Consider the following 18,095-nt stretch of genomic DNA (forward strand, 5'->3'; position numbering starts at 1 on the left):
AGAAATAGGACAAATAATTTTCATCAGTCAGCAAGACTTGGAGGGAACAAACTTTTTCAAATTCCCGGGAGGTCTTAGGTTGTTTCGTAATAACTTTTCTCCACCCTTGTTTGGCTTATTGTTGTTCCCAAGGGCTTGCTTAGGACGTCATCCTGAACACTGTTTGTGCTCAAAACATGTTTGTAAGGAGATGTTTGCACACGTAATGAACTGGGTGTGTACAACTACTGCATGTGTTTTGCTTTCTTAGCAACAAGGTATAGGTCGGCCAAGCGTATACCATGCGGTGGTGGTCATATTTCTAGAATTCTTTGCCTGGGGACTCCTGACAACTCCAATGCTAACAGTAAGTATTATTCATTATCTATTGTCTTGGTGGTAATGATAAATGTTAATCTGCTAGTTCCTAGGGGTTTGGGTTTTAATTTGTTTTGCATTTCCTGTTTATCTCATTACCTAAATTCCAGATGTCTTAGCATTCAATACTTTGCAGCAGTAGTATATTACAGTTGAGATTTGGCCTGAAAGATTAAAAGATAATGACAAATTAACAAAACACTGTACTACTCTTTAACTTGAATGTGCCTTTTACGGTAACATCAGTTTAATTTATTGAAAATATCTGGAAATTCTGGGTTTTTTTAAGACTTCATAGTTCAACTTAACTTCCAGTTGTAACAATTGAATAAACTATGTAAACCATAGTTAACCATGTGCACTCTCGTGGTCTGGCTGTTTTGCCAGCATGTAGCTCAATATATGATGCAAAGGCATTCGTGTAAGTAATGGATTTCATAAGTATTTAATGTGTTCTGGAATTAGGTTCTTTTGCAGATGAACAGATAATTTGGGTGTTTGATAATAAAATGTGAAGTGTTTCATCTGAAAACATGGATGTTATTTGTTGAAATTGGGCCTGCCTGAGAGAAATCATCAGAAGTGTTACTTGGCTGGGTTTATGTCAGTTAATATCTGAGAATACTTTGAAAATATGGCAAACAAAGTTTTGTGGGATTGAAAGATTTTGGAGTTAATTATTTTCCACCCCTAAACTCCTCCAAACTATGTGGATTCCAAGTCCATATAAACAATTAAGAGGTTTCCATAAAGCAGGTGTCTCACTAAATGACCATCCTGTAATGCTGTCTTGCCCATGTCGAAATACAGGGGAGTTTACTGAGTGGTCCTTCTTGCTTCTTTTTTTTAAATTTGCTTTTATACTTAACCAATGTGCTCAACTTCAGCTTGCCCAAGATTGGCACTTCTCATTTAAAGGGATAAATGTAAAAATTATAATTCTTACACGGTCTGCAAAAAACCACCCACTTTAGTAACACTGTATGTTGGGTGGGTTCTTCAATACTTCCCCAGTATTGTACTCCAGTTGAAATAGTTCCATAGGTGAGAGTGTGCTCTTTATTTGTAATAAACTTTGCATGCGCTGACGTGCGTTGCTGTATGGTTCAAATAATTTCAAGTCTAGTTTGATACTTTGCACCCTTCTGTCTTGTGACGTGCTTGTGGTAACTTACATTGGCCTACTTATCAGCCAGCAGTACTGGAAGTCATGTAGAGATTTTTTATGAGCAGGGTTCAGCCTTCGAACTGCCAGCTGCTCACTTTTGCTCAAGCAGGTTTTTCTGATAGGAAGGGCATAAATGGAACTTTCTGGCCTTTTGATCCAAGCTCACAGTCACTCAAATTTTTTGTGGTTTTGCCATGATTGTTCAGGTCATTGTCATCATTCAATGTGATTAAAATGTTGTCCATTCTAAAAATAAGTTATATGTATTCTAAAAATAAATTTTGTGTATTCTGTGGTAGCTGAGATTATTTAAAGTTCATTTTTTAAATTACTTTTTCACTTCTTTTGACATCTGTCAGCAAAGCTGTACTGTTTGTTACATAACACTATACTTGCAGAAGAAAAGATTGTGAAATGTTTATTACAAGGGCTATTTTGGTCACAGACTGCCCAAAGCTTATGCTCATTACTTTTATGTATGGACTTGTAAGCCAATGTTAGTAAATCACCACAAGCAATATTAATGACTTAATGGCGTATTCTGTCTTGAATGTAATTCTTTTGGAATATGTATTTCTGTTGATAGAACTTCAGTAAAGTAGTTCTGTCTACCAGTTTGCCAAATTGCATTTTTCTTGTCTATAAAGTAACAGAAATTAATCTCAAAAGCATTAAGCAGTATTAGCAGAGTTGCCTCCCAGAAAAAAGTACTAGAAAACACTTCAGAAAAAGATAATTAGATTTGACTCTGTGAGCTGCCTGTACATTCTATTATGTGGGGTTTTTTAAACTTAGAAGTCATCTGCTTTTAGATCTCTGATTTGAGCCCTGACATTTTTTTCCTCTGTTCACATCGTAAGATCAGTGGTCTAACAGATGAAAAATTGCTTTGCATATCTAAACAGCAGATGATGCCAATAGGGAACAGGGGTGTAAGTAATCAGTATTATCTAACCAGTAGTTAGCATGAGAGCTACTAGCTGTATTAAACCTATGATTTGAGGATCTCTGTCATCCTTGAAAAATGATGCTGATACTTTCCTAGTGATACTAAAGTATTCTGTTTCTTCAAGCTGATGATTTTCTCAGTATGCATATAAGTAATTTTTGTAGTTGGTGGCACTTGTCTATAAATGACAAGAGCAAATGAGTTTGAATTTTGTGTGCATACATGCTATGATCATTGCAATAACGTTTTTGAATTGACACGGTAGCACCTGTGAGACCCTTTAACTCTTGCATATTTATGGTAAATCTGTTTAGTGTAGATTAACGTGCTTGCCCTTGAGTTAAGACTGCTGGTCTTTACCTTAAATGAATTCATAGCTGTTATTTAAACACTCAGTACTGTTGCTAGTGTTTATAAGCATCTACTTGTTCATGACAAGTGTTTCTAAGTGTATGACTGTGGAATAGCTTCAGTTTGCTCAGTTGTGAATGTAGCACTATTTTTTCCTTGTCAGTGTAAGTCAGCTGAATCTCATTTTCACTCCTAAATATTAAGTGTTTGAGTCAACCTTTTAAAGTAATTAGCTATATAAAAAATATGCAATTTGTATCACATGGAGATGCTTTTTGTTTACATTTATCCTCTTTTTGAGCAGAGTATTCCAAACCAAGTTACCTCTGCATTACAGTCTGTGCCAGCAGAGTAATTTATGCCAATAAATTGATATTAAACCATGTCAATATTTTCTTGGGAAGACAAATAAGAGTGATAAAATACGTTTTATGGGATTTTAAAAAAGGTTTTTTTTTTAAATTTTATTTTGGGATGACGCAGTTTTTTAAAGAGTTTCCAATAGAGCTATCCTGTTTTACAAATCAAATTTAAACTTGGAGTCAAATTTGTCCTGTCTCTCCTGTTTCAAATAATGCATTATTTTTTCCCCATCAGGTCTTACATGAAACATTTGCCCATCATACATTCTTGATTAATGGTCTTATTCAAGGTGTTAAGGTAAGATTTTTCAAAACCTCTGACCTAATTATTCTGTGTGTTCTTGTATTTTGACTTGTCTCACCCACATTCTCTGTAATAACATACAAACCCCTGAGAATGTAGTTGATTCTTAAATAATTTTTACATTGTAGTGGTTTTTCTTGGGCTCAGTCCCAGTTTTATTCCTAAGTGGTAGCATCTTGAAACATGTGGAATGTTTCCCAGATGTTTAAATTCCTGTCATTTGAATAGGTAGCTCTTCTAGCTTGTGCAATTTTGATAAGGATCTTTCTGAGAATAGAGCTAGGTTTTCAATGTCTGCTTCCTAATGTTAGATGATTTATATCAGAAACAGATTAATGCAGCTGTGTTGATACCATTGAGATTAAAAATGAAGCACTTAAACACTGTGATTTTGTCTAAGATGTGGCATAAAAGGTAATTTCCATCAGGGTTGTTTTTCTTTCTCCTTGTCCTCCACCTTTTTTTTTTTTTTTAATTAACTTTTGGACATTCTGTGATAGTTAAGATATTCAGAGCAGCTCATAGCTTACTATTATCACTGCATTCACATGGTGGCCATGCCGGATTGTTGCCACAAGAAAAAAGCTTGCCCGAGTTTTGCTAGCATAACTGAAACTTCAAAGTCTCTTCTTTGCTAATTGACGTACTGAGAGGCTTCAAAGCCTTTGCTGTAACTTATGACTAAGTTAATTTATGACACCCCAAGAATGATTTGTCTTTATATTCTGTAACAAATCTAAAGGATTGCTTTTTGTTCTAAGAACATGACATCTTTAGGATTGACTTGCTGTTTTTCATGATAGATTGGCAGAACACCATGCCTTTGGGATATTGGTGTGTCTCAAACTGAAAGAGGAAGTTAACTTTTCATTGTCCTCTTAGAAAAACAAAATTCATGTTCCTCTTGCTGTTTTCTTTGAACTCTTCAATCACAGTCCAGTGTAGCTATGTGTATCACCTAAAAGTAATAAATGGAGGGTTCCATGTAATTCCACAGAGCATATCTGTAGCAAAGTGCCTTAATGTCATGGTCTAAGCCTTTGTCTTGCTGTAACAGATGTAACAAACAGAGGAGCATAGATCAGAGTGAGCTTGTACTTCAGTATCCAATTTCTTGTTTAAAATTCTGTTTATGTAACATGAGAAGTGTTTTTGGTGACAGCAAAACATGTTAGTTCATATGCTACTGAAATCTGATTCTAAGAAGCAGAAACATTATTTTCAGCCAAGGCACCTAACTTTCCTAGGATCTGGTGGTCTGACTTTACAGCTGTTGCTCTGGGTTTACTTACTGAAAACACTGAGGTCAAGGATTTGGCAGAATCTAGTAGAATTCAGTAGAGCAGTCTGTACACGTGTACAGTGTGTACAGAGACACCTATGTTGAAAGTGGCTGTGTTTGAACAGCACAGGTTAGCCCAGATTAGCCAGAGTAGACTTAGAGTGTATTGAAGTGCTTGCAGTACCATGCATGCACTTATGTTTGGATCTATGACAGAGATGGACTGATGAGTGAAGAATATACTAATTAGGAGGAAGATGCATCTGTTCCACAGTTAACAAACCTGTGAAAAACCTTTACTTACTTTAATTCTTCTGTGCAATACAGAACAGATTTGAGGCCTTCTGTGTATTACAGAACAGATTTTAGGACTTCACGAAATGCTGGGAAGTTCAGAATTTGATCCTTAGTAATTTTTTTCTTTGTTTACTGTACATTTGACTCCCACCTTTGCCACTGGTGTCCCACAGTCTCAAGTTGTCAAGCTTCCTCAGCTGGTCCTTGCAGTTCTTGCAGTGTACAGATATACTGTACACAATAAATAGTGTAAAGCAATAAGTGTTCTGTTAAATTTGTTTCAGAGAGCAGTTATGTTATTCAAAACTCTCTCTTAGAACAGGATTAGAGGGGAGCTTGGGTTTGAAATGTAACGGTAAGCCTCCTGATAGAGGCGAAGATGTCCTTTGTGAAACTAGATTGTATTTTGAAGATTTTAAAGAAGCTTTTTCAGTCTGTAGTATTTCTTGATCTTGAAAAAATGTGTGCCATGTCTTTTTTTTTAATGCACTCTAATAGATTTCAAATACAAATTATCAGAATCACAGAAGACTAGACTGTAGAATAAATTTTGTATGTTTCCAGCTATTTACAACTTTGTGTTTAATTTCAAATCAATTTTCAATTTTAGTCCTTTCTTATATTGTGGTTAAAGTGAGCCTTGGAAATGTAGATAAAGTCATGTTAATTGTTTTTCTTCTGTCACAGGGGTTTTTGTCCTTTCTCAGTGCTCCCCTAATAGGTGCTCTCTCAGATGCATGGGGAAGGAAATCGTTTCTTCTTCTTACAGTTTTCTTCACATGTGTCCCAATTCCATTAATGAGAATAAGCCCATGGTAAGTGGTGCAGACTGCAGTAGGAAGCTTGTCAGTAGAGCAGAAATTCAATTAGAGTAGTTTGGGAAAATGAGAGAGGGACAATAGGACAACAAGAAAGCAGCTTTTCCTTTCAAGACAAAGTTATATTATTCTGAAGCTTTTCTTTTTAAGAGGTGTTAAAACCTTGTATCCTAAAAGTAGAAATAATGGAATGTGATTTAAGCTCAGATGTTAATTATTTTGTTTTGATGACTAACAGTGCTGTAATAAACATGTTTTTAAACCTAAATGAACCTTACCATTTATTTGCCACTGAAAAGTATAATTGCTGTAATTGAGATCTTTTTACTCTTTGATTAGGGCTTTGAAACCAAGCCAATACCACTCAGTTAAGCTTTTACATTAACTGTGAAACTTGGAAGGATTACAAAAGAACATTGTGTACACTGAATGCATTCATAGTTCAGCTTCCAAAGCATTATATGTGATAGTTTATTCCTAACTGACTGAGAAAATTAGTTCTGAGATAGTTAGTTTGTTTTTCATAATTTTAACTTGAGAGTGCAAATATATACAGGTACTATGTCCTGGAGGGGCCACCTCTTATTTTAGGGTGATGTAAAGTAAACAGAAGAGTATGTAAACTAAAATGCTGTTTACTAATATTTAATGAGACTGCACAATCATTCGTTCCCAGTAAAGCTCTATGTTAGTTCTTGAGGAATGGTTCTCTTAAGCTTAAATACAAATTTGCTAATTAGTAAGTGAAAAAACAAGAGATCTTTGCTTAAACTTTAATTGTTACCTTCGTATCATTAGGTGGTACTTCGCTATGATTGCAGTATCTGGGATCTTTTCAGCCACCTTTTCTGTAATATTTGCCTACGTAGCTGATGTAACACAAGAACATGAAAGAATCACAGCCTATGGACTGGTAAGTTGTGCTAAACCTGGAATTACAACCTTCATATTGAACTTGTGTTTTGATGCCCAGATTGTTTCGTGATTAATGCAGTGAGGTTGACAAAAGAATGTGAACTATGTCTCAGGACACTGGATTAGAGTTCAGGCAGTGAACAGAGTGCTGTGTGCAGGATAAAAATTTGACAGCTTGGAGGGCATGTGTAAGAAAACAAGCAAAATGTGAAATGTTAAAGGCAATGCAAGTTCTTCAGTACTTCATCTAGCAATCTCCTCTGTCACCTGTAAATGGCACTTTGAGTTCATGTGACTTCCTTTTAATATAGAGTGGCTTTTTCTAGAGTCAGCACAGGCAGGAAGGGTGAAAGTACATAATGCAGTGTTTTTAGTAATTTACTCATGACCTTTCTTAATTAGCAAAAGACAAGGAAAATGGTTCAGCTGATACAAACTCGTCCTTCCAGTAGTAATAGAATTCCTGCTTAATTTGCTTTCCTAATATCGATATTGGTCTAGGTTTTGTAGGTCTGTTGGTAGATGCCATTAGTGTTTGAACGTCTTTTATCCCTTTATCCTCTGTCTGTCTGTTTTCACTATACAGATATTCATGGATTTGATTTTTGGCTGATTGTTGTCTGAGCTGTTCAGGATTCCCTTTATGTTTAGCCTTAGGGATGTATTATTACTTAAATGTTGTTTTAATAGATAAGAAAATAAAGGACTGAATTCTCTTGAACTTGTGTGTATTGTTGTAGCAGAGCACAAAACAGATTTAAACATTCTGAAATCCCACTGTATTTCTCCTACATATAAAGAGGCCCATAAGTATATTTGAAACACATATTTCTGTGCCTTCAAACGTTTTTTTCTTGACAGAGACAGCTTGATCTAAAATTCTGTGAAGTGATAGACAGAAGTGCAGGTGTTTTGCTGAGCTCTTCGTCTGTTTGTTTGTTATATCTTTTCCTTAGGAGTTTTTTTCTAAATTGGTATGAAGCTAAATTTCTAGCTTGTGTTCTTATTTGTTCTGGAAAGTAGTTATGTGGAGTGTTTTTATTTTGGGGACTGGAAAGGAGGAGTAATTAAAAACAAAAGAAACCCACCTTAGCTTTTTTCCTAACCTTTTTCTGATTATTTTTATAATGAAATTTATTTACAATGCTTGATTTTTCCTCATATTCTGCTGTGCATGAATATAGTATGTGGTCTGTTAGTAGCTGCATGTCACTACAGTGTAGTATGCTGCAATACAGTTCTTGTTGAAGCTGTTGTCAAAGTCATCATCATAGCTAATGATTTCCTGGTTTGCTGTTCTGTCCAGTGGTAGTTGTGTATTTAAAAGGCAAACTGTTAAGAAAGGCATTATGTATTATTCTGCGTATTACCCGGAGTGCTGAGGGCCAGGTTCACTTAAGCAGGCATTTAAATGTGCTGACAACTTTTTCAGGGAAATCTCTTCAAATTCGTAATTAGAAAAAAAACCCCAAGATTTTAGTCTACTTGAAAGTAAGACCCATTTCTCTTCGAGCCAAACCCACTCTTTGACTGCAAAGTCTGTCTAGTATGGTGTGCTTTGGAGGAAGTTGGAGAAACTATTTGTACCCATATTTGCAGTCATATGTGGTGCATGGTTTGTTGTGGGTTTTTTTGTTTTGTTTTGTTTTTGCCTGCATTTTGATAGTTGTGTTTTTTAAAACCACACATCTGGGGAGGGGTGGTGGTGTTGAGCAAGTTACTTCGTATTTCTGTAATGGCAGGATAAACACTTAAATGAGTTTGTAAACTATTCTTGTGCATAGGTATCTGCCACATTTGCAGCAAGTTTGGTAACTAGTCCTGCCATTGGAGCATACCTGTCTGCCAGCTATGGAGATAACCTGGTTGTATTAGTGGCCACGTTGGTGGCTGTTGTGGACATCTGCTTCATCCTGCTAGCTGTGCCAGAATCTCTGCCCGAAAAAATGAGACCTGCTTCATGGGGAGCTTGTATATCATGGGAACAGGCAGATCCTTTTGCAGTAAGTTGCACTTCAATAAGTAATTATGAAGTATTTGATGATTAATAAATAATAATGATTTATTGCATTTTGTAAGTTTGAGAAATCTTCAGCCTTATTGGTAGTTTGACTATTCAGTTCTCTGCTCTTGCCCCAAAAGATCTAGCTACACTGAAAACCAAAATCAAACCAAACTTTTTCAGATTAAATACATCTTGAATTGAAAACAGTATTTGGTGTGAAATCCCAAGGGAAAATTCTGTATTTTTCTAACTTAATCTATTTTATTGTAAGAGAAATGTTGAATTCTTACTCTGCAAAAGCTGATACTGTAAAATTTTCCATACTATCTATATGTTCGTATTTTTTGCAGTATCTCTACCCACGCTTGATTTCCAATTTCAGTTATATGTGATTTCATTTTAATACAGAATGGATCTGTAAAACCTGATTTTTCCACAGGCATATGTGGGAAGAGCTAACACATCTCATGTAGTCTTTGAACTCCCTTGTTCATTTATTCACACTTTATCAGTTACTATGTGTTACGCTGTGATATCTTAAGAGTGGAAAAGAGTGATTGAGATCTGTCCTGCTGGGAATCAGTTGTGAGTGTTGAGAGGCACGCTTGAAAGACTGCAATTACAGAATTTTTTTTACACATTTTATTTGTTTCTCAAGCAATTAATATCATGGATGAACAAGTATAAGAACTGTAGAAGAAAAAGTACTCTTAAGAATTTTGGAAAAGAAACTGTTGTAATGAGGCTTTGTAATTTGCTAGCATCATTCAAAACAGATTATTATGGAGATCAATTAGATGATGTTACTAACTTCTGTAAATATTATATGATGCTGTTTTTGGAGGATAAAATAATTCCTCATTGAACAGTAACTTCAAAAATCCAGTGGAAACTTTGCAGAAGAATAGGATACCACAAACTTTATGAGATTGTTTCTTACTTAACATTCAGCTTAATGGTTTCCATGTGTGATTTTTCTTTTTTTTTGCATGTATGCATAGATAAAAATGGATTTTTAAAAAACTGAATCTACCTTCTGCTTTCATTATGCTTTCATTTGATTTTGTATAAATGTTCCAATACTTGCTTTGTTCCTGTGTTCTACAGTCTCTGAAGAAGGTTAGAAAAGATTCTACAGTTCTCCCGATCTGCATTACAGTGTTTCTCTCCTATCTGCCTGAGGCTGGCCAGTATTCCAGTTTTTTCCTGTACTTGAGACAGGTGAATGTCAGTGTTTTCACATCTTATTAAGGATGTTTAAAGAAGTATTCCCTAAGATTTATTTCTTGTTGAGGACTCTGTTGAGACTTGTTTTTTTGTTGAAGACTTTGTTCAGAAACCTGCTTTCTGGCAAAACATAGCTTTAAAACTAGAGACATGGTATTCTGCTGAGCCGAGAACTGAATAACACTTGACTCCTGCGGCATAAACCCTGTGATAGCTTAAGCATGTGTTAACCTTAAGCAGACCTTTGTTCTCATCCAGTGCAGCAGTTTTTAGGTCTTGAGGTGGGATCTTGCTGATTGAAAAGCTGTTATGTTTATGAGAGGGATAGAGAGCTTCAGTTTCCAGATACATGACTTCCTCTTGTTTCCTTTTTAAGGCAGTTTTTTTTTTTTCTTCTGTAGTTTTCTTGGCAAGCAGTCGAGTTAAGGATTATTCTCAAAAGTGGACACTTCCTGTATGGATTTAGATTACAAGCAGGGATCAGTGTTTTCTTTGAAGAAGATCTCTGCTAGTTAATGCCCTCGTTTGTGTTTGGCATTTGTTTTACATGTTTTGTGTTTTCTACAGATTATAGGTTTTGGATCCACTAGCATTGCAGCATTTATAGCTGTGGTAGGCATTCTGTCCATAATAGCTCAGGTAAGCCTAATTCTTTATAGTGCTTTATTAAACAGTACAAATAATATTGATGTAGACTATTCTGGCTATTAAACTTGTCTTTAATCCTTTTATATACTCTTACATGCTATTGTATCCTTTCAAATACTGGACCTGGGTGTCAGAAAACAAAACTAAAGTTTGCTAAACTTGGATCAGTAAATCCAGTGGAACTCTGATTTAAATTATTAAAATGATGTGTAAAACGGGTTACTTATTGCAAGGCCTTCTGACAGGCATACGCATAATTTTAAGCAAAAGTCATGCTACGTGAAGCTATTCAGTTGTCTCTTGCTATCGAAGTTGCATACAAACAATGCCAGAATTGACCTGATTACTTTGGTTATTTAGGCCCAGCTTGGAGGCTGATGAGCTGTGAGGCTTTGGTATGTTTCTGTCATACCTCCTAATTGGCAACAGTGAGCCAGTTTTTGAACAGGTCCTTTACATCTGTTGAGAATCAAAGAGATTTTATGATGTGATCTTTGGTATTTTTGTGGATACAGTTGGTCTTCCTATTGTGATAACAAGAAGAGGAATGGCACATACAGTATGTTGTAACCTTGTTGCCATCCTTAGCAGAGTGAAGGTCTTAATGTTTTGACATAAGCAACACATTCATCAGTGTTTAGCAATTTTACTGGTGTCAATTGTGGCCTTCATTATTAATTCAGGTAATTATTTTTAATCCTTACTTTGTGGTTTGTTCTGATGTTGTTATATGCACTCATATATATCAGTCATACTTTATGCAGACCAGTATTTTTGTTAAAAATCTCTAAAATGGCTGCCCTTCTGATTTTTAATTTTCAGTGTTAAAATGAGACTGCTGTATGGATTTTTGAACTCTTTCAAGAGTGTAGCTAATTGAAATAATCTTTGCTTCCTAAATACTGATTTGTATTGGCATGTTGGATATCTTTGGAAAAGATAACACATGTATATAGAAATACTGTATTTTGCTATTTAGCATTCAAACTAGCTTTGTTAAAGAATGAGAAACCAGAAAGCTGGGAAGAGAGACAAGACGAGAGGAACTGTGCTATGCAGTGCTGTACTTTTGCTTCCTTTTCTGGCTTTCTAAAACAACTTCTGGACAAACCAATTTCTCTTGCAGACGGTGTTTCTCGGTATCTTGATGAGGTCTATAGGGAACAAAAATACAGTTCTCCTTGGCCTTGGCTTTCAGATCCTTCAGTTGGTTTGGTATGGTTTTGGATCCCAGCCTTGGTAAGCACACATTTTCATGTGTACATACCTGTTAAGGTTTTTTCCAAGAAATTCTACTATTTAGTTCTGTTGTCATGAGTATTTAAATGTTCTGTGAGTTAAACATTCTTATTTGAATTATCCTGCCAAAATTTGTTTTGTGTTTTGCAAATGTCATAGCAATGATAGAATTTTTTGTACATGTAGTATAAATTGCAGTCCAACAGCCCTTTTGAAAAGAGAGTCTTTACACCATTTTGGTCCACTGTTACATCTATGAAACTGGTTTAAAACTTTTCCTTAAACTCACAAGCTAGTAAGTAACATGCTCCCTCTGTCGAGTAATTCCACTAAATCCATTCTGCCAGTTAGGTACAGGGCCTATACTTTTTTGGTTTTTTAACATGTTCTCTTACTATATTTGGTCTTGGAAACTATCTAGAGCTTCTTTTGTTGGAAGAACTGTTTAATTAAAGACAGCTAGAACCAGAAGCTAGAACAGCCTCTTCTTTATCAAGTTTGTCCTCCTGACAGTGGTGAAAACTTACTTTTTCTCAGGGCACTTCCTATTGAGTTATGGAAGCTAGAGAAATGCCTCACTGAGACACTGAGGGAAGTTGTTCTTTTGTATAGTGTTTGGAGAGGGGAAGTCCATTTCACTCCCACTCTGGTCTTTTCCTCTGCTGTAATAGATAATGTAGAATCAAATCAAATGTGCCTCTGTTCCAGCAAGCTCAGGATAATTTGTGGGAAGGGCATAGGAAGAAGGGTCTAAACAGAAAATTTCCAGTCTTCAGGTATTTTAATAAGAGAATTTTGAAAGGACATTAAGCCTTAAATGAGGGTACATTTGCGGCCTTTTTACGGGTGTGGAGAGTAATTATATAGGTAGTCTCATTTTTAAGTCAAATTATGTGTTTAATACAGGATGATGTGGGCAGCAGGAGCTGTAGCAGCAATGTCAAGCATTACATTCCCAGCAATCAGCGCCCTGGTTTCACGAAATGCAGAGGCAGATCAACAAGGTGAGTATTGAATGAATTCCTGTTTGAGCATCAGGCTGCTTTCTCTGTCTGGAAACCAGAATAGTTATCGAGGTGTACTTTTCAAATATCCTGATGAATGATATTTTTGTTTGGTAGTAGCTGTGGAAATCTACCAACCAATGTGGAGAGGAAGGAGATGCACAAATATATCATACTTGCATTGCAAAATACATAGTTTCTGTCTGACCAGCTTCTTCTTTTCAAGTTTCCTGTAAAAGTACTATGAAAGCAACAAAAACTTTCTCTTGTTTTTCCTTTCTTCTTCATCAAAAGCAATATTATCTCAAGTAGACCATCAGGATTAATGTAACAATACCATCTTTTTAATAGAAACTGAACCCACATTTTACCAGATTAAAATTAATATATACAAGAAGCTTTATTGTTTGTGGAAAAGTTGGCCCTATTCAGATTTTCAAGGAATAGAGAAAGAAGCCTAAGTAACTAGCTGATCTGAGAAGACAGAAAATGTATTGGTTTTGATGTAGAGGAACACAGAGAGTCAGAAATAACTCCTCATGTAAAATGAAGTGAGAGAAGTCATCACAAAGTAAAACACTGGTGTGTAATAACTGAATTTAGTGTTCTCTTTAAAAAAAGATTATGTACATGTAAATTCTATCAGTCTTGCTTTAACATTCTACAACATGAAGTTGAGCAAGTGCAGTTAATATGGGAGGTATGAGGTATGAATTAGGTGCTATTCCGGGAGGCAGATTTTTACTGAATTTGAACGATGCGAAAGACTGTATTTTACAGGGTTTATTTTATTATTCCCCTCTCCTCCATTTTTTGTTTCTAAGAAAGACATGTAAATGATTTTTAAAGACTTGCTGTTTATGTTATGAAATGAATTGTTCAGTTAAGCTGACAGCCATTGAACTTTCATTTTACATACAGGAAAGTAGTGTTAATAGCTCAGGCATTCGACAGTTTCAGGAGTGAGGTTTTGCCACCTAGTGGCACGAAGATTTTGAACTTACATGTCAACCTATGAAGTAAAATCTTGGACAGCTATCTTTTTGGCATGTTTTCTTTCCTTCCATTTCACAAGTTACTGTCTTAAGGAAGCAGACACACAGACTATTAATGTTTTAAAAATAGCATTCTGTAGAACCTTAATATGCAAGTTAATAAAAAAACCTTTCTGCACTGTTGTCACAATCACTTAATGAAGTAGAAGCAGAAGCATAACTATAGCACTTTGATTAATTGAGCTTTCAAAAGAATCCAGTGTAAAATTGCAGCCAGTCAATTTGTGTGAATTTACTGCAATACACTTGAATTTACTGCCCAAATAAATTACTTGGTACTCAAACAAATCCTGGTTTTAGACTGCTGAGGGGAAGAACTCTGTCACAGTTTCTGCATACTTTTCCAGTCGTAGTCCTTAACACGCAGATACATTACTCTAAATTTCACTTGAAAGGAAATTGAATGGGTACCAAACGTAATCTCTGCTATCTTCTTTGTAGGCTTTGGGTGAGAGAACACTAATATAGAAAATTAAACTTGCACATAAATTTCATCACCCATATTCAAAATTCATATTGCTTCCAGTAGCCTGCAGATCTGGTGACAGAACCATGGTCATGCATAGGATTATTTTAAACCTGAAGAGTTGTCTTCAATGTATTAATTAAGATGTTAGAATGTAAAAATAATTGAGATGTGCTCTTGCATAACAATCATTGCAATCCACTCAGAGCTTTTGGCTCTGAATGTTTCTTTCTTGATTATAAAAACAAATAAATCCTACTCTTGTTTTTTTTCCTCTCCATTAGGTGTTGTCCAAGGAATAATAACTGGAATTAGAGGACTGTGCAATGGCCTGGGACCAGCACTGTATGGCTTTATTTTCTTTCTCTTCCACGTGGAACTCAATGAATTGCTGCCTGATCAGACGTCTGGAAAAAATGCAGTGCATGATCTCACTGATGAGGTAAGTTCAAAATTTGGTGTGCAGCTTCCATCATACAACTCATAAGGGTAGAAATCTATCATTTTTGGTTGATTTAAAATCTCTGTATTTTATTCTTGAACTACTTCATCTTCACTTCTCAGCTTTATTAAACTGTTAAGATAGCTCATCATTTAAATTTGATAGTAAATATTTAGATTTGTGGTAGTAGCAGTTTTAGTTTCAGTGTAACCAGGTAATTTCTTCTGATGTAAATTTACTGGAAACACAGCTGTAATCCTGAATTTCAGTGAAGCACAAAATTTTGGGAATAGGAAGGTCATTTTTGCTAAGTTAGTAAATTGTAACAAGGTTATCATAACAATACCACACAACAATAGGTTAATTATTAATGTATACAGCAATTTAGTATATAGTTGAGTTACATTCCCCCTGCCAGTGGCATTAACAATGCTGTTCATTACCCTCCTTATCTGTAAGAAACGGGAGAATGGGGAAAAGTCAGTCTTGGACAGCATTTCTTTGGAGTTCCCGGCTGTCTTTTCTTTTTATCTGTCACTTTTTGTTTCAAGTCTGCATTTTTCTCTACTTTGTTCTTTCCGATTTGACTTCCAGAATATCAGTTGTTTGCTTACCAGAGTTTAGAGAATGTTATGGACCCTCTTTTCTTTTTGGCTTGATTGCTCTGACCTCTTCAGGTACAATTTAATTGCTTTACCAAAATACTAGGAATGGACTTCTAGAGACACAACGATCTCTTAGCTTGTCATCAACAAATTAGCAGAATATGTAAGTAGCTGGTTGCTCTTACTGTAGAAACAACTGTTTGACATTCACCCCCTAGTCTGTGTATCTCTCCAGGTGCTTACTGTATCCAGTGCTTAGTGCTTAAACATATTGCTCAGTGCTCTACCTATGGTATGGTGCTTCATAATTGCCTCAAGCAAACTGGGAAGGGCTTTAGAGTAAGGAGGCAAAGAGACTCTTTCTGAGTACAAGAAGGAAACTGTAGTAAAATATGGAAAAAACCTTTATAATAAACATTTCTGGTTTTCAAGAGCTTTGTTGTACCTCTACTACTTAAAATTTCACTCTTGAGATCTGTTTTTTAAAGCATCAAATCACATAAGGTTTTCTTGAGGGTGAGGAGTGTGTTGAGTTTTTGACCTTTTACACACATTTCTGTTGTGAATAATTTCGGTCTGTTCTGTTTACGTTCAGAATATCCATGTTTGTTGGTTTTTTGAATTTAATTTTTTTTGTTGATGTAGCCCAGATGGGTATAAATTCAAAGAGGGGAAATTTAGGTTAGACATTAGGAAACTAGTTTTTCCTGTGAGGGTGGTAAGACACTGGCACAGGTTGCCCAGTGCCGTAGTAGATGTCCCAGTCCTGGCAGTGTTCAAAGCCAGGCTGGATGAAGCCTTGAGCAACCTGTTCTACTGTGGAGGTGTCCTTGCCCATAGGAAAGGGGGTTTGGAGTAGATGATGTATAAGGTCCATTCCAATACCTAAAATTCTAAGATGCTGTGCATTACAGTTCCAGTGAGATATAAGCAAGTCAAAACCTCTGTTGTGGTAAAACAGTGTGCTGAAGCCTAGTGTATGAGTTGTCTTATAAAATAATGAATTTTCTGAACTGTAAGCATGAATTAAGCTGCTGTTTCAGATGTTCTTGGTAGCTTCAAAGCATACTTAATAAATACGTAAGTATTTCTAAAGTTAGCAGAATAGCAGAATCACTATCTGCATGACTACAATTGCTTTTCCTCCTAATTTCAGTGGGATAGCTCTTTAGTTTACTTGTGTATGCACTCAAACTTTGTTATATGTCTGTAATTACATTCTCTCTCTAATGCATGAGACTATAAGCCAGGAAAATAATCTCATTTTTCTTCTACTTATTCTTAAATTCAAGTCTAATACAGCAGTGGGAAAGAATTGTACCTTTCAGATATAGGGGTTTTTGTCTTCACTGAGGAACAGAGCACAAAACCGAATTGTTACATATAACGGTCTTGTAAACCTCCGTATTCAAGCAATGGAGACAGAGAAATGAGTGCAAATTTAAGTTATTTAATGCATAGAGTAAATGCAGGAGCCTAGGGGTCGTTTCGGTGGTTGTGTTTTAAACAGCTCCAACAATTTTATTTTCTTTCCTTGCCTCTGAGTATTCATTTCTATTACTCTAGAGGACTCAAGAATAAGATTTTACTGAATATAATTTTTTTCTCATGGAAGTGGGAGAGTTGCAGTAATACCACAGGTTAACTTGCATTTCTGTTCTGTCAAAGAAAAGATCTGAAGCACCTCTTCAAGAATGGTTATGTGTCTGCTCTGCAGTACATAAATAATGAAAGTAAAGCATATCTGTTCTAATTCCCATTTAAATAACTGTCTCCAAAACTGGAGATCCTAAAGAGGAGAGAGGTTTCATCATTGTAATTATTCAGAGGAAGCCCTTACAGCAAGCAGTGCAGTCATGGGCTGTGTTTGGAGGGTAATAATAACACTTGGCAGTGCAATGAGTGAGCACTGCTTTTCAGAGGCTCTTACTCTCTTCAGTGAAACCACAATAGCGTAATATTCAAAAGCTGCTCAGATATGTCAGCTATTACACTACAAATTTATGGAAGTTTTTTACATCTTTAGGTGCTTGTGTGCCCAGCACCTCTTGAAGATTTAAGTAATATCATTAATATAAATTCAGTTGGTATACTTATATGCTTTACATGTAGAGACCATCAGCTGAAAATTTAGTCCTCTGATTGTTTTAAGAGTTGAAGCAATGTTGAGTATCCTGTTACTGTATGCTTAACTTCAGCTGCTTTCCCACTTCATATTAGAATTAGAAAAAAAGGTGCACTGGGTTGACAAGTTTCATCTTCTGAATTTTATTTAGTTTTAGTTGGCACAGATACAGAGAAGTTGTTTAAGATGAAAAGAAAAAGTGGAATTGGTAACACTTTCTTTTGTACAGGTTTATCATTAAACGTAGCCGTATTAAAATTGGTCTTACAGCCTTTCTGGCGTTTGTTTTTAATTCTGGCTGTGAAATCCAGATAGATTGTGTTTAAAATTTTAAAATAAACTGCATAGAAGCAAGAAAGTAACTCGAAGTCCTAAATTATTGTACATGCCAGCAGCCAGTCTCTACAGTGAGAACAGTACATGCTGCATAGCCTGCTGTTGCTTTAGAATCATAGAATCATCAGGGTTGCAGGAGA

General features: G+C 35.7%; 1 protein-coding gene across 1 annotated transcript in view; it reads left to right on the top strand.

Annotated features, from left to right (window-relative positions):
- Positions 1-250: 250 nt before the first annotated feature.
- The window catches only part of LOC103803503 (hippocampus abundant transcript-like protein 1), a gene marked incomplete at its 5' end in the record, with an annotated part of 18,741 nt that continues 896 nt past the window's right edge, over positions 251-18,095 (top strand). Inside the window, 10 exons of the mRNA XM_009076063.1 lie at positions 251-346; positions 3,423-3,485; positions 5,758-5,885; positions 6,687-6,801; positions 8,588-8,806; positions 9,916-10,029; positions 10,603-10,674; positions 11,810-11,922; positions 12,829-12,926; positions 14,732-14,889. Coding sequence (XP_009074311.1) covers positions 251-346; positions 3,423-3,485; positions 5,758-5,885; positions 6,687-6,801; positions 8,588-8,806; positions 9,916-10,029; positions 10,603-10,674; positions 11,810-11,922; positions 12,829-12,926; positions 14,732-14,889 — 1,176 coding nt within the window. The remainder of the gene's footprint in view (positions 347-3,422; positions 3,486-5,757; positions 5,886-6,686; positions 6,802-8,587; positions 8,807-9,915; positions 10,030-10,602; positions 10,675-11,809; positions 11,923-12,828; positions 12,927-14,731; positions 14,890-18,095) is intronic.

This window comes from Acanthisitta chloris, unplaced genomic scaffold (assembly GCF_000695815.1).
Source record: "Acanthisitta chloris isolate BGI_N310 unplaced genomic scaffold, ASM69581v1 scaffold2806, whole genome shotgun sequence".
Taxonomy (NCBI): Eukaryota; Metazoa; Chordata; class Aves; order Passeriformes; family Acanthisittidae; genus Acanthisitta; species Acanthisitta chloris.